The sequence below is a fragment of the Poecilia mexicana genome, unplaced genomic scaffold (assembly GCF_051168715.1).
Source record: "Poecilia mexicana isolate PSO_F unplaced genomic scaffold, ASM5116871v1 scaffold_19, whole genome shotgun sequence".
Classification (NCBI taxonomy): domain Eukaryota; kingdom Metazoa; phylum Chordata; class Actinopteri; order Cyprinodontiformes; family Poeciliidae; genus Poecilia; species Poecilia mexicana.
Window position 1 is genome coordinate 24,160,078 of NW_028263388.1, and position 15,895 is coordinate 24,175,972.

General features: G+C 36.6%; 1 protein-coding gene across 1 annotated transcript; it reads right to left on the reverse strand.

Moving 5' to 3' along the window:
• Nucleotides 1-796: 796 nt before the first annotated feature.
• Nucleotides 797-4,487, reverse strand: LOC106922195 (carboxy-terminal kinesin 2-like). Its single transcript, XM_088001083.1, has 5 exons — nucleotides 3,136-4,487; nucleotides 1,427-1,566; nucleotides 1,272-1,345; nucleotides 1,050-1,133; nucleotides 797-800 (listed from the first exon to the last, which is right to left on the reverse strand). Exons 1-5 carry the CDS (start codon nucleotides 3,212-3,214, stop codon nucleotides 797-799), a joined length of 381 nt encoding a protein of 126 aa, XP_087857209.1. The 5' UTR covers nucleotides 3,215-4,487.
• Nucleotides 4,488-15,895: the final 11,408 nt, after the last annotated feature.

Below are 15,895 nucleotides of genomic sequence, written 5' to 3' on the forward strand. Positions count from 1 at the left end.
GATTCAAAGACACAGTTTCAACAGTTAATTGGCTAGAGCTGGATGGTTGTTTTATAGTTGATCCACCGTCAGTTGTCGACCTCAACCAAACATGCAACCTTTGTGATAATTCAACATTGAATTAACATATTTTCCAACAAGCCAACAGCAAACCAGCTGTGTGTTTGGGACATCCCACTCATGTAAACGGTGGGGGTGGACCGCTCCACTCCTTTTAGTAAGTTGTAGATGTTTTTGTGTCAATATATCACACACACACAGTCAGTGAGAATTGTTATGAACAAGTAAGAAACTGTACAGAAAGGAATCACCACCCACTATCCTCTACAGTGCTTAATTTAAATGTGATAACCCCCGCTCAGTAATAAAATGCTCTGACCCAGAGCTCTGATGAGGAGGAGAGGAGGGGAAGTGGTGCGGCAAAACAGCCAACATTGATTCAACATTGATCAGACATCGGCATTTCAGTCATTAGATTTCAACCACAAAACAACATTGATTCAATGACACAGTTTCAACAGTTTGATCGGATGATTGTTTTATGGTTGATCCACCATCATTTGTCGACTTCAACCAAAAATCAACGATTCTAACTATTTTTCAACGTTGATTTAACATCATGTGCTATCTGGGTTGTTTCGAAATCCATTAAAGTCACTTTATTATTGAAAGTAAAAAACCTTTATTGCAACTTATGTTAAAAAATATATTTAAAAAATCCTAAATAAAATGGACCCGTTTCCTAAAAACACTGATGTCTATTTGTTGGGACCTCACTCTCTGATGATGCAATTGTTCACCTGGAAAAACAGCAAAACAAAAATTAAAAAAACCTTTTATGGCAGAACTGAACATGAAGCTCTATTTAAGCAGAAACTCATCAGGATGGTGATAAACATGAATGATTCATCCAACTATGAATCACTGAATAATAAAAGCCCAAATATCAGCCATGTGTCAACAAACTGACTAAACAATGTTTTAGTGAAATAACGTCTGTGGATTAGAAGAAAAATGTTTTATTTCATGGTAAATAATTCAGACCAAACTGACTGACCTTGCTGGCAAACCTCAGAGAGTTGAGCATTTCTCCAAAGCTGTCTGACTCTGGAGAAATGTTCACGAACATCAACCTGGAGTCCAAACAATAAAAATGATCAGAAACCTGAAACAACACGACCGATGTTTCTACAGTCAATCTGATTAATATCTTTTAAACCATTTTTTAAGCAGATGAGTGACTTTTGCAGGGTAGATGAAGAAGAACTCACGTTTTGCTGTTTCCTCCGAGGCAGTTCTGCAGCAGGTAGGTCAGCTTGGAGTTCCTATAAGGGATGTGGCTCTCCTGAAACGGTTATTTTTTTGTTTTAGGAGCAGAATGAAAACTGGCTCATGTTGTGAATAAATGACTTTGGGTCTCACACACCTTGTTGGCCAGAGAAGTGATGACGATGCCCAGGTTGGACAGGGAGCTGTTGATGAACGTCATCTCCTTGAAGCGCTCTCCCTGAGACTGACTCTTCACCATTCGCTCGCTGCCGGCCAGGTCCACCAGGCAAAGAGTGGCTGTAACCATGGAAACAACGAGCAGGAGGATCGGTCAGGAAACTATTCGGTCAAAACACCAAAACAGGTGCAGCAACTAAACTCGAGCTGATTTATGATCTCTGTTTTTGTAAAGTTTAAATTTGTCAATATCAACGTTTCTCTTTAGGATTAATACAGAAACTTATGTAAACATTACAGTACAACTTTTTTATATTTTTCTTTTTATGGCGTTAATATCAGGAGTAGAAATCAAAGGACAGCAAAGCTCAAAAGTTAAATTTCATCAGCTTTTATCATCATTTAGTAGTAATATTAGCCATTGGCATGGTGGCTAGCATTACTAAATCTTCCCATAGATTTATTGAGTATGGATACATTTTCTGGTCCAAGTAGAAAACAAAAATCATTTAAAATGTCTAAACTCCAACATCTCCAAAAGGATTCCAGATGAAAAACATCTGATGAAAAAAGACTGAAGGCTTAAAATGATAAAACAGAGGAACTGTTCATATCCTTATTGTTCCTTCATCTACAAAACCTTTGGCTCTTTTCAGCCTTAACGAAGGGAAGAAAATGTCCTGAGATGTGGTAGAAAATGTTCTCCTTCTTACATCTCTGACCTAATTTTAGATCCTCAATGCTGAACAACCTATTCTCTGAAAAGCAGCTTCCCCACTGAAGAGTGTTGCTACATCCTGGTAACATTTGTGATGTTACCATATGATGCATTCAATGACAGTCAAATTCATGTTTGGTCAAACTGAAACCTGTTAAGGAAGAAAATATCTAAAATAGTTAACTTTGGAAAAAGTTTGGCTCTCTCTTCCTCTGATCCAAGATCCTCTCGGCGAGCCACGTGTGGCCACAAGGAAAACAACAATGCGCGTTGACGTCACAGAATTACAGAGTTTAATCCAATAAGAAACAACTTATGAATTATCAACAAAACTGCAGAATAACAGAAACGTACATTCATTACCTGAGACAAAAATAGGAAAAGAAAAGCAAAGACGTCTTTGAAGAAGTTGCAAGAGCAAAATCTAACTTGTTACTTCTGTGTAGAAAGTTTTATAGTAAAAGGCGTATTCTTATCTTTAATTTATTCAATAAGGCGTATCTTTGCTCCTCCAATCAGGAGCTACCTCCGACCTCTTATCTGAAGCCTAAACCCCTACCGTGTTTGCGGCCTTTCACAGATGAGTGTGAAAAGCTGGAACTTCCACTGTATTGTTTTCCCACAGACAAAAGGCAGTTCAAACGATCCTAGCAAACCATCTGCTGTAACTACAGGCAAAATAAAGGTCAATAGGCCAGAATAAGTCACTGATTTAAAACCACAATTTAGGCCATTTGAATCAAGACATGCTAAGTTCTAAAACTAGCTTATTTCAAATTTATTTTCTCAACAAACTCCAGCAGTTTCTTGGTGAATCTCTGAAAATCTACAGTTCTGCTTGAAATAAGCAAAAAGAGCAGATTGTTCCCACCAATCAAAAGTAATATTTTAAGTATAAAAGGTGAACCCAACTCCACCATTTGGAGATAAAAAAAAAAACAAAAAAAACAAAACAAAAAAAACACTCACACTTGCATTTGATGTCCCTGCCAGCGTTCTCTCCCTCGATCTCCAGCTGGAACACCGAGTGTGAGCGGGAGGAGTGAGCATTCAGGCCCATCTGGGCCGTGGAGCGGTTCTGTTTGGCCACAGCGATTAAACCAAGAACCTGAAGGAAAAAGCAGATGATTTCCTGTAAGTCTTTACATTTTGGTCTCTGTTGTAGAACCAGGATCCTCAGACGGAGCCGTGCCTCGTCCTCGGTGGAGACCTTCTGGTAGGTCAGGTTGGTGACCGTCACGTCGTTGCTGGCCGTCTTTCTAATTTCATGATCGGGCCTCTTGCTGGCCTTGCCAGAGTACAGCAGGTCCCGCAGGGTCTCGTTGTAGATTTCTACAAAGCTCACAGTGAAGCTGAACTGAGAACAAAACAGATTAAAGGTTAAAGAGCAGGAAGCTTTCAATAGATATGAAAACACAAACCAGTTTCAGTCACTTATTTAGAGTTTGAGAACAGTCTCAGTGAATTACAGAGTTCAGAAACAAAAATAAGTGATTTTTCACATTTCTGATTGGGATACAAGTTATTGATTATTGAGTTAATCTTAAGGTGATTGAGCTGATTGATGACTGATAAGTGGCAACTTTCTCAAAAACTTGATGGTTCCTTTGTATCAAGAGGGTTGGCAGTCTTTCTATAACGTAAAGAGTTACTTTTTTCATAATATACGACATACTGGGCAAAATGAAAATTGAAGTTGTGGTTTCTAGAGGAGTTATAATTCTCTGTTGCAAAGCATTTAAATGCCACCATGCAATACATGGAAGGCATCCATGATTCTACACCTCAAAATAACTGCCTCTGCTTTTCACCGTTAATGCGCCTCGTACTGCTGCCTTTCCCCTCAACGTAGATTTAAAAATGTACGGCTGGATCCTGTGAGAGGTGCCATTACTTTTGTTGTGATTTCAAGTAACCATGGTGAAGTAAATGGTGAAAAACGAACCAAATTAAAATCAAAACAATTTCTAACTGACGCCGTTTTGCATGGAGGACCAAAACTGACATAATAATAAATAAAAGAATAAATATATATGTCGGACATAAATAAATAAAAGAATATATAAATAAAAGAATAAATATATATCCAACATAATAATAAATAAAAGTAGAAATATATAAATAAAAGAATAAAAATATATCCAACATAATAATAAATTAAAGAATCAATATAAAAATAAAATATATAAATAAAAGAATATATATTTCCATTTGCTCTATTTATTTCTGCATTGTTTTATGTATCGTTTTCTGTATATATTTCTGTATTGTTCCCTCGCTGTATTTCTGCTTCGTCGATATGTAAATGAGGTGGGCAGCAGCCTTCTACGTCCAGCTCTCTATTGGTCAATAAACAGGAAAGAGAACGATCCGTGTGCAGATCGATCGTGAATGCCTGCTCTGTGGTTCTCTTCGGAGAGAGCCTTATAGACCCTTTTCACAAGACGTCAAACATCTGTTTAACATCCTAACATCCACTATCTATACATAATATAAACTGGACAAATTCCTCGCTGATTGATACCAGTTTGACTACAAAGGTACGTGTTTTGTGTTTTTTTCTAGCTGTTACTTGATATGTTAGCCTAGGCTAGCAGTAGTAATTTGTTAGGCCAACATTACGCAGCCTGTTTTGGAAATGGAACGCATTTAGGCTCTAATCTTAATCAGATTTTATAGCATAGACTGGGGTTGCCACCCGTCATGGAAAATGCGTGATCGTATTAATCCCTCCTCCACTTACACTAGTTTCACCACCCGCTCAGTAGCGACCAGTGTTGTGTTCAAGACCACCTAACCCGAGACCAAGACAAGACCAAGACTTTTGGGGTCCGAGACCAAGACAGAGGGGAGTCGAGACCAAGTCAAGACCAGCGTGTATCGAGACAAGACCAAGACTTTTGGGGTCCGAGACCAAGTCAAGACCAAGACCGAGGGGAGTCGAGACCGAGTCAAGACCAAGACTTTTGGGGTCCGAGACCAAGTCAAGACCAAGACCGAGGGGAGTCGAGACTGAGTCAAGACCAAGACCAGCGGCCCGCGCTACATGACACAATAAAATGTAAAATATGATCGAAATTGCTTCTCAACATAATCTGAAAGATCCATATTCCCATAAGAACACCTAGATATTAAATACTTAATACATTTTACCAATATTAAATATTCCATTTCTGTGCTAAAATGTGTGATGGTCTCGTGCCAACCCTAAAAACATAACACCCTGGACATTTGCCCATATTGCTCATATAAGAAACCACCACTGTCTGCACCATTAAACATAGCAATTGAGGCAATGCGGCAATGCCCTGACGGTAAATAACGCACGAACACTGACCAAGGAGCAACAAGCAAGAAGTAACCAAACAGAAGGCGCTCACCGTGACTGTTTTCACTCTCTATCCCAGTACATGAAGCCAGGCAGTCTGACACCATGGCAGACATTACAGTTGACACTTTGAACAAAAATAATCAAAGAGCATTGTGCATGCTCTGCGTGCTCTTTCGTTCTTGTGTTTTAGTTATTTGTTAATTTAAATATCAACGTACATAATTAAATAAAATTATGATGCAGTGTACACAGAGCATTACAAGAACAAAGAACAGGTGTTCTGTCAGGTCAGATCGTCATACGCTTAGCACAGACTCACGGTGTTCTGTCAGATCAGCATACGTTGTCAGATAGTCATACCTTAGCTCAGACATGCATATGCTGTCATTACCATATGATTTTATTTAATCAGCAACATAGAATCATGACGTAGATCATTATTAACAGTTATTAACAGTTGTATGGCATCCAGCTGCAGCCAGACCTGCTTTAAATACACTTTGAAACCATGACAACGCATGTATATCTATCTAGTTATCTTATGTCATATTATAAACAATTTGATGACTTATTTTCGTCATAACTTGTTGCGTATACTGACAACTCCGCTGACGAAAGATCCCGGGATTTTCAGAGCTCTTACTTTCGTCATGACCACACAAGGCCAGCTCAAAGGCTCCACAAAACTTAACACAGTCTATTATTCTAGAAAGGATGTGCCGATTTTTTGTCACCTCTTCATTGTGCCTTCTAACAGCAATCCTGTAGCCTTCATCTAGCTGTTGAGCAATGCTAAGTTTCCCCCAAAAACTTAGCTTCATTGCATTGTCTAGGTGGCTGCGGCTGTTTTCGTGCCGTTTGCATTTTTCTGAAAGATGTTTTAAGTCTCTTATAAGAGACACAACAGAATGGGTGTGTCCGGGACGCAGAGCGCTGCGCCCTGTGGAAAACCTTAAATAACCAATTAAAAGTCAGCCTCAGATCACCTGCTTGCCAAAAGTTGATGCGCCTACATACACTCTCATTAGAACGGCGCCCTGCAAATAGGAAGTGTGCACAATGTGAGCAATTAAATAGAATTATGTATTTACTATTTTAATAAATTCTAACATGTCTATTGGACACACAGTATGAATACATACATTTCTAAGTATTTTGCAGTTCAGAATTAAATCATTTATTATCTAAACAATTTAAAGGGGGCGGCGCCCAAGCGCCCCCTACTGGCCAGCCGCCACTGCTCCCACTTCCTGCGTCGCACGCGCCTGTGTCCAATTAAATGAGCTGTTAATCGAAAACAGGTGGGAGAAACGTAAATGGATGCAAGCTGCAGTTAAAACCTAAAGAAGAAGAAGAAGAAGAAGAAGATGACGACGCTGCTGCCAGTGGTCTGGTCGGTTGGAGCGAGAGCAAACAACGAAGGCGGTAGGATTTGAATTTGGCGGATTGCATAAGCTGTACATTGACTGTAGCAACATGGCTTCTACATCAGGAGGGAATAGTGGAAATGAGATGGGAGTGGATGATATCAAGAAAGGGCAATTAGGAAGAGACAAGAAAGGGCAAGAAGTTGGTCAGAAGAAAGTGAAGCAAGAGAAGAAGCTAACAAAAAGACAAAAACAAACGACAGGGCAAGTTCACGAGAACAGAATGACTGCAATAGAGAAGTGGAATTTAAAGTTATAGTAGAATTCAAGCAAGAAGGAGGATTTATCCACCTGATAAAGTTGACCAGAGCAATAGAGGAAGATATAGGGAAAATTAAAACAGCTAGAATCATGAATAACAGAAGAGTGCTAATATATTCTAGCTGTGAAACACAACAACAAAAAATAATCAGAATGAAAAACTTGATGGGAAAGAATTAAATCATATATTCCAGGGACTTTAGCAAGGCTGAGAGGAGTAATATCAGGAGTTCCAATGGAAATGTCAATGGAAGATTTGAAAAAAGAAATCAAAGGAGGGAAGATAACAGATGCCACTAGGATTAAAAGTAAAAGAGATGGGGAACTTAAAGACACAATGGCAGTAATCCTAAAATTTGAAAATATCATGTCAGAAAATATTCAGCTAGGATATATGAACTACAGAGTTAGAGAATACATTCCCTCAGATGTTTTGCTTGTCAAAGAATGGGACACATTGCAAAGGAAAATCCAGGTGTGCAAGATGTGGAGGTCCACATGAATATGGAAAATGTGATAAAGATGCTAAAATTAAATGTTGTAACTGCAGAGGAGAGCATAGTGCAGCATATGGTGGATGCAAAATACAAAATGAAGCTAGAGAAGCTCAAAGAATTAAAATAACAGAGAGTTCATATGCCGAAGCTTTAAAAAGAGTAAGGAAAGATGACTCAAGAGAAATTAGGTCAGGAGAAACGGGTCAAAGAAACACAATTTGGAGCTCAAATCAGGGGCAGAATGAACAAAGACAAATTTTAGTACTAACAACAAATATACAGAAAGCATGCTTGCATAAATGTAGAGTGGATGAAAACTCAATGATGGTGAAAAAGGAAAACATTTTAGCATTTATGTGCCATATTAATGTTACAGTACAAATGAGGAAGAAAAGCGATCAAATAAAGGCAATCGTAACAGCAGCAGGAAGATTTTTAAATATGAAAGAAATCCAAGCAGATCAGATTCATACCATTTTGAGTGCCACTGAAACAACAGAAAATGCTCAGGATTAGGATTCAAACTTTTATAATGGTTCTTCATATTCTTCATTGGAATGCTAGAAGTTTAATAACCAATGGATAAGCACTTAAAAAAATTATATATGATTTAGAAATAATCCCAGATATAATATGCATACAAGAAACATGGTTGAAACCTAACCTAGAATTTAAAATTCCAGGATATAGTATAGAAAGACAAGATAGAAGTAATGGTAATGGAGGTGGATGTGCCACTTTAATTAAAGATGGAATAGCTTATAAGAAAAACATAACAAATAAAGAATTAGAATGTGTTAATATAGGAATATTTAATTTGAGGAAATGTGGAAATATTAAAATGATAAATTACTATAATCCTTGTAAAAGTCTCGATAGTGAAATGTTTAAAGAAGTAGCAGGGAAAAAATATATACGAGAATTATGGTGTGGTGATTTTAATGCACACAATAGTCTATGGGCAGCAAGAAGACAGATAATGGTGTCATAGTTGAATAAATGATGGATAAAAGATCGTTAGTTTGTCTTAATAATGGAAAAGGTACAAGAGTAAATGTACATAAAAATACAGTTTCATGTCTAGATGTTACATTAATAACTGACTGTCATGTTAGTTCATGTGAATGGGATATTAACAGGGAGACTACATTAGGGAGTGATCATTTTCCAGTAAGTACAATAATTAATGACAATGTAAATGGGCAACAAGATTTCATTTTAACAAGATGGTGCTTCAATAAAGCTAATTGGCAAAAATTTAAAATCAATTGTGAAAAAACCAGCCATATGGTTACATTAAAAGGCAACATTGAAATTAATATTACAATTATTTAATAAAATATGGAATGAAGGTTTAATACCAAGTAGCTGGAAAAGGGCAATAATACTTCCGTTTAATACCAGGGAAAGATCCTATCAGTCCAAATAACTATAGACCAATAGCTTTAACTTCTCATTTAAGTAAATGGATAGAGAAAATAATAGTCAGTAGATTAGGATTTGTCCTTGAACATAAGAAACTAATGAATGGATACCATTATGGCTTTAGAACAGGGAGATCAACAATGGGTGCTCTAACTCAGGGGTGTCAAACGTGCGGGCCGGAACCGGCCCGCCGAACGATTTAGTCCGGCCCGGGGGCTAAATGCATTATCATTATTCATGAAAAAACATATACTTTGTTTAATTGAAAATCTGCAGTTCCTATGCTGTCCACGAGGGGCGCTGTGTTTTATTCAGAGCACACAACATGATGCAACACTGCAGCGGAACTAACAGCAGATGGCAGCACTGAGCTTCAGGTTCTGTAAACGAGTTCGATTCTATGTTTTACCAGCTTTTTATTTTGGCCCTGGCAACCTCATATTTCTCGTGCATGCTAACATACATACATGTTATGTATGCAAGTTTTTCTATATGTATGCATTTTATGCATCAACAAATGTACTTAATCAAATGTCTGTTTAAAACAGCTGACACTTAAGATTTCAAATGTGTGAAGCCAGATAATTTGTTCAATTGCTTCCCAGATGTGGAAAATTGATTTAAAATCTTTTCTTAACTTTTGTCTGTTGTATTTTGTGATGCAGGACAGTGTTTTTAAGTTCTTATGCATAATGCACTTAAATAAATGTTTAACTGAGTAAAAGTATTGTTGAAATTGCAGATACCTTTCTTAAAAACTGAGATTATTCATAATATATTTTGTAAAAGTGAAATTCGTTTAATATAAAAATCAACAAGTCCACTTTTATTGGTTCTATTTAATCTTGCAGTGAGTTTACTTGTGTGGCCCCCTGCAGATCAGATTAAGCTGTATGCGGCCCCTAAACCAAAATTGGTTTGACACCCCTGCTCTAACTAGAGTATGTAATTGTATAGAAAAAGCTTTAAAAATGAAGGAGGTAATGATTATAGTATTTTTGATATAGAAAAAGCATATGATTCACTGTGGAGAGAAGGACTACTTATAAAAATCAATCAGATGGGGATTGGTGGAAATATGTATAATTGGATAGCAAATTTTTTGCTGAATAGAAAAATAAGAGTTAAGATTGGGAACGATTCAAAAGAGTTTAATGTAGAAAATGGGATACCTCAGGGTAGTGCAATTAGTCCAATATTATTTAATATAATGATTAATGACATTTTTTTCTGATGCCAATAAATGTATAAACTCAGCATTGTATGCAAATGATGGGGCCATATGGATGAGGGGAAAAAATGTAAAACGTGAAAAAAATTAAGAAGGAAATTGATAAAGTGGAAAAATGGTTGTATGAATTGGGTTTTAAATTATCAGCAAGCAAGTCTTGTTTTATGGTTGTTACAAATAAAAAAAAAATATCGATGCAGGAACAATAACATTATACGGACAGCCTTTGGAAAGGGTCAAAGAATTTAAATACCAAGGATTATGGTTGGATAGTTCCTATACATGGAAAACGCATATAGAAAACTTAGAAACTAAATGTAAGAAAGTTATAAACTTACTAAAAGCTGTGGCTGTAAATAACTGAGGTGCAGATGGACAGTCATTATTAAACATATATAGGGCTCTTATGAGATCAATAATTGACTATGGCAGTTTTATATATGGAGCAGCAGCTAAAACACTACAAAAGAGACTACAGAGCAGGGCTTTGCGTATATGTACAGGAGTGGTGAAAACGACACCTATTGACGCTCTTTTAATAGACTGGAGAGATTCCACTGGAAATGAGAATAATAAAATTAGCTTTAGTGTATTGCAGGGGTGTCAAACTCATTTTGGTTTAGGGGCCGCATACAGCTTGATCTGATCTGCAGGGGGCCACACAAGTAAACTCATTGCAAGATTAAATAGAACCAATAAAAGTGGACTTGTTGTTTTTTTTATATTAAATTTCACTTTTACAAAATATAGTATGAATAATCTCTGTTTTTAAGAAAGGTATCTGCCATTTCAACAATACTTTTACTCAGTTAAACATTTATTTAAGTGCATTATGCATAAGAACTGATCTCAGTGATTGTACAATGTTGCAAAACATTTATTCAGTTTTTGGAACTTAAAAACACTGTCCTGCATCACAAAATACAACAGACAAAAATTAAGAAAAGATTTAAAATCAATTTTCCACATCTGGGAAGCAATTTGAACAAATTATCTGGCTTCACACATTTGAAATCTTAAGTGCCAGCTGTTTTAAACAGACATTTGATTAAGTACATTTGTTGATGCATAAAATGCATACATATAGAAAAACTTGCATACATAACATGTATGTATGTTAGCATGCACGAGAAATATGAGGTTGCCAGGGCCAAAATAAAAAGCTGGTAAAGCATAGAATCGAACTCGTTTACAGAACCTGAAGCTCAGTGCTGCCATCTGCTGTTAGTTCCGCTGCAGTGTTGCATCATGTTGTGTGCAACATGAGATTAAGAGTAGGACACACCTATTTAAATGACACCTTATATTTAATAGGAAAGAAAAGTAACATATGAATCTGAAAAGAATTATTGGAAGGACAGGTAAAGAATGGAGTCTTAAAGGAATATTAGGAAATGAAGGAAACATAATGGATATTTATAGATTAAGGAAAGCATTATTTATTTTTCTTAAAAATACAAGATTAATAAATAGAATTTAATAGATGTAAAGAAATGTTGCTACACACTCGTGTACAGTAGGTGGCGGTATGCACCTTTAAAGTTGCTTTCAATCTGCCATAATAGAAAAGAAGAAGAAGAACAGGTGGGCGAGGAGCAGGGGTTTATCATACGCATTCTCACAAAAAGGGTAAGTTTTTATTTAATGTAAAACGTGATGTGACTGTTTCATATGATACTTACCGATTAGTTTTGAATTTTATCTAACCGTGAGATGCTTATCCATGTAATTGCTCAGTTAATGTAAGCAGAAAGTCTTGGAATTTTTAACAGTCTTCTTCAGGGTAGCTTGGTAGAACGAGCGCTAGCTGGCCGGCTTGCTAGTCGGCTAGCTAGCCCATAGACATAATATAAGGATGGACTCCTCATGGACCGCTCTCGCCTAGACCCTTTTCACAGTGATGTCAGGCAATGGCCGCCATAACTCAAAACTGGGTATCTTTACTTCCGGTGTGATTTTTGCGTTGGGAACCAAGCTGAAAAATTCCCGCATTCTCATAATCTTAAGGATATAACTAGAAAATTCCTGCAGAAATTTTAAGGGGCCTGCCAAAGTGTGCCCGTCGGTTTGGACCCAGCGTTCCGATGCTAAAAATTAGCCTTAATGCTAAAGAAAGCTTCAACGTAGTCAATAACCTGTGGACAGTCAGAAGCATGTGGACTAAGCTGTACTTGTACCATTCAGTGTGTTAAAATTAATGCATAAACTAAAATATGCCAAAATGCTAATGTTAGCATGAAGACTATCAGTAGCATGTGGGGCATCACTAGCATGTTCTCTGTTATTGACTTACTCCATTCAGTATACTAAACTTGGCAAATAAGAAAATTAACTAATAGGTTATTTTAGGTAAAATGCTAATGCAAGAGGCAGTTCACTATCCTGAGAAAACAAACATAAAAAAAGCTTAATATTATTGCACCGCCTGCGGCGGTGCACCTACTGAACATGATTACTGGGGATTACACAGAAAGCTCTGTCTTTCTGTGTAATCTGTTGCTATAATGATGAATCCTCTGCCCACTGCTGTGTGTTTGAGAGGAAATTTTGAAAACGTTTTACCGGAGCAGGCATTCGTATCAATGTCATGACCGACTTTCATACCAATCGAGCAATTTTTGCACGCATGAGAGCGATTTCAAAATTATTTTGGGGTCACAATTCCACCCTTTTTCTCACTCTAAAAAGCGGGAGTTGGTTTCAGTTACACTCTAAGGGTTCGGCAGTTGGAAATTTCGCTCGTTCGCTTTTTACTTCGCCATCGTAACTCCGATTCCCAATAAAAATAATAGCTCCAATGCCGGGAATAAGTCGTAGGTCAGTCACTGCTCTCCTTATGCATTGCTAATGGCATGCCCCAACTAGAGAAATGGCTGTTCCTAGCGAAACAGCCATGAGAATGCATATTTGCAGAATGACTGCAGCAGAAATGCAAGAAAAAGTAGCGAAAAGCGTAAGAAGTCAGAGAAGGCAGAAGAAATTAAAATAGTTGAACAGTGAAACGTAGCAAACAGAAATTAGTTGAAGTAGAAATTAGTAGAAATATTTGAAGGAGTGAAACTTAACATAAAGGGCCAAAGAAGCATATTTGCAGAATGATTGATGGAGAAATAGAAGAAACTTGAGAACAAAGAGTAAGAAGTTGGAAAAAAGCATAAGAAACCTGCAGTTATAAATTGTATAAATCCTTTGTCAAGTAGTGAAACTTAGTAAAGGTTTTGCAGAATTCAGCTGAAGAAGCAGAAGTTTGTGTGCAACATGAATTATTTGAAAAAGTCAAAAAGTGAAACGGAGCGTAAAAAAATCACAATTGGCACAAGAGGAAATTAGTGCAAAACCATAAATAGTTGAAACAGTTGAAGAGTGAAACGGCAATAAGCTTACATTAAGGGAAGCAGAAAAACCGGAAATATTTGAAGGAGTAAAACACAGCAAAAGCAAAAAGGATCAGAAGAAGCAGAACATTTTCATATATTAATTGCTAAAATTGATTAAAAATTGCAGAAGACCTTAGAAGATAGTAAAAACCAGTAGAACCAGAAGGCAAAACAGAAAAGTAGACTTGCAGAATGCATAGAAACGGATAAAAACAGAGCACAAGACAAAAATACATTGAAAGAATAGGAGAAAGTGTGACATGGTTGTACTCCAGAAGAGTTTGACAGAAAACAGTAAGACCTGTAGCAATAATGGTAATAATTCCATAAAGTAGACGCACGTAGCTACATTTTAATGAATAAATTATATTTCTACAGTGAAATATGTATGAACAGCATCATTTTGTTTGTCAAAAAGCAGAAAAAGTTCAAAAACAGCAGTTATTAGAGTGGACACTCAAGCAACTGACGTCAGTGAATTCCACCATGTATTTCAATGGGGCAATAAATTTGCACAAAAGGGCAATTATTTCAAAAAGTGCAATAGTGAAGTTTACCAAAAGACACAGCAATATTCTCCTGAAGAAGCTGAGAAATGTTTCTTGAGAAGCATTTGTCTGTAAAATGAGTAAAAATATCACTAATAGGGTATTTTAAAAATCATTCTATATTTATTTTTGTCAGATGGTGATGACAAAGTTCTGGGTCAGGTCGATTAAAAATGTAATAAAAAAAATTGCAACTGGGAAACATTATTTGTCATATTTGCATACATAAGGTTGAGAAATAATAAAAAAAATATGGGAAAATTAAAACCTATTTTGTCCCCATTTTCAAGAATCGCTATATTTTTTTTTTTTCAGCCGACGAGTTCTAGCTTCAGCGTGATTCAGCAGCATGCATCTTACTAATGAAAAAATTCCATAATAGTCTTTACCACCTGTGTAAACTTTGCTGATGAATGTTATAACGCATAATATAAGTTTTATAATATGTGTTGCATCGTTTCATTTCTAATATAGGCTCTTTTGTCAGATAATCTAAGTCATAAGTGGACATAAATGCAGTACAGTAATATTCTAATCACAATATATACACTATATCCATCTTACTTGTGAAATGTTGTCTGTGAAGCCCTCACATCAATAATCCATAGATCCGAACAACAAGATCCCTCAGTGCTGAGGCATCTTTTGCCGTTTTGATTGAGCAAAGTAGGAGGGTATACCGCTCCAAGATGGCCGCCGTATTTCCTGCACCGGAGCAGCCAATGGACCCTACCACAGGGTTCGCTTTTCATTGGCTAATGCCCATTTGACGTCACTACCACGTGCTTGACCGTCTCACAAACAAAAGCTACAGTAGTATACACATGCTAATGTAGATTGTGGACTAGCAGACCACAATCTACACAATCAAAGTTTTTGCGACGGAACTCAAATAAGAATGGTTCTCCACTGTCAGTGGGGAATTTGTACAGGCGATGTCAGGTATCCTAATCGTGTTTGTGGAACTAAAATTCACAGATTTCCAAAATCTGAAATGGAAAGCCTTGGTTGGATTAAAGCTTGTGGACGACCGCATTTGCAGCTCAACCGTCGTAGGATCAATAAGAACAAAAACTGATTGCATGTTTGTTTGGATTGACAGGAATGTGAAAAAAGATTTGACATGATCTAGTAATTATATACTGCTCAAAAAAATAAAGGGAACACTCAAATAACACATCCTAGATCCGAATGAATGAAATATTCTCATTGAATACTTTGTTCTGTACAAAGTTGAATGTGCCGACAACAAAATCACACAAAAATCATCAATGCGTTGCTTCCTAAGTGGACAGTTTGATTTCACAGAAGTTTGATTTACTTGGAGTTATATTGTGTTTAAGTGTTCCCTTTATTTTTTGAGCAGTGTATTTAAATCCTATCTGTGCTAAATATTTATTTACATAATTAACGTTATATAATGTTTTTGACTATTTGCTAATATTTGGATTTTAATGCAAAGCGGTAATTGTTTTGTAGATTTTCTTTTGATACTGTACAATATTCAACTACTACTTTTCATTCAAAACTTAATTCATGTTAACATGCGTCAAGTTTATTTTAAACTAGAAATGAATGAAATAAACAAGAAGTTAATATTGTAAAGTAGTTTATTTTATCTGTGTGCTTAGATT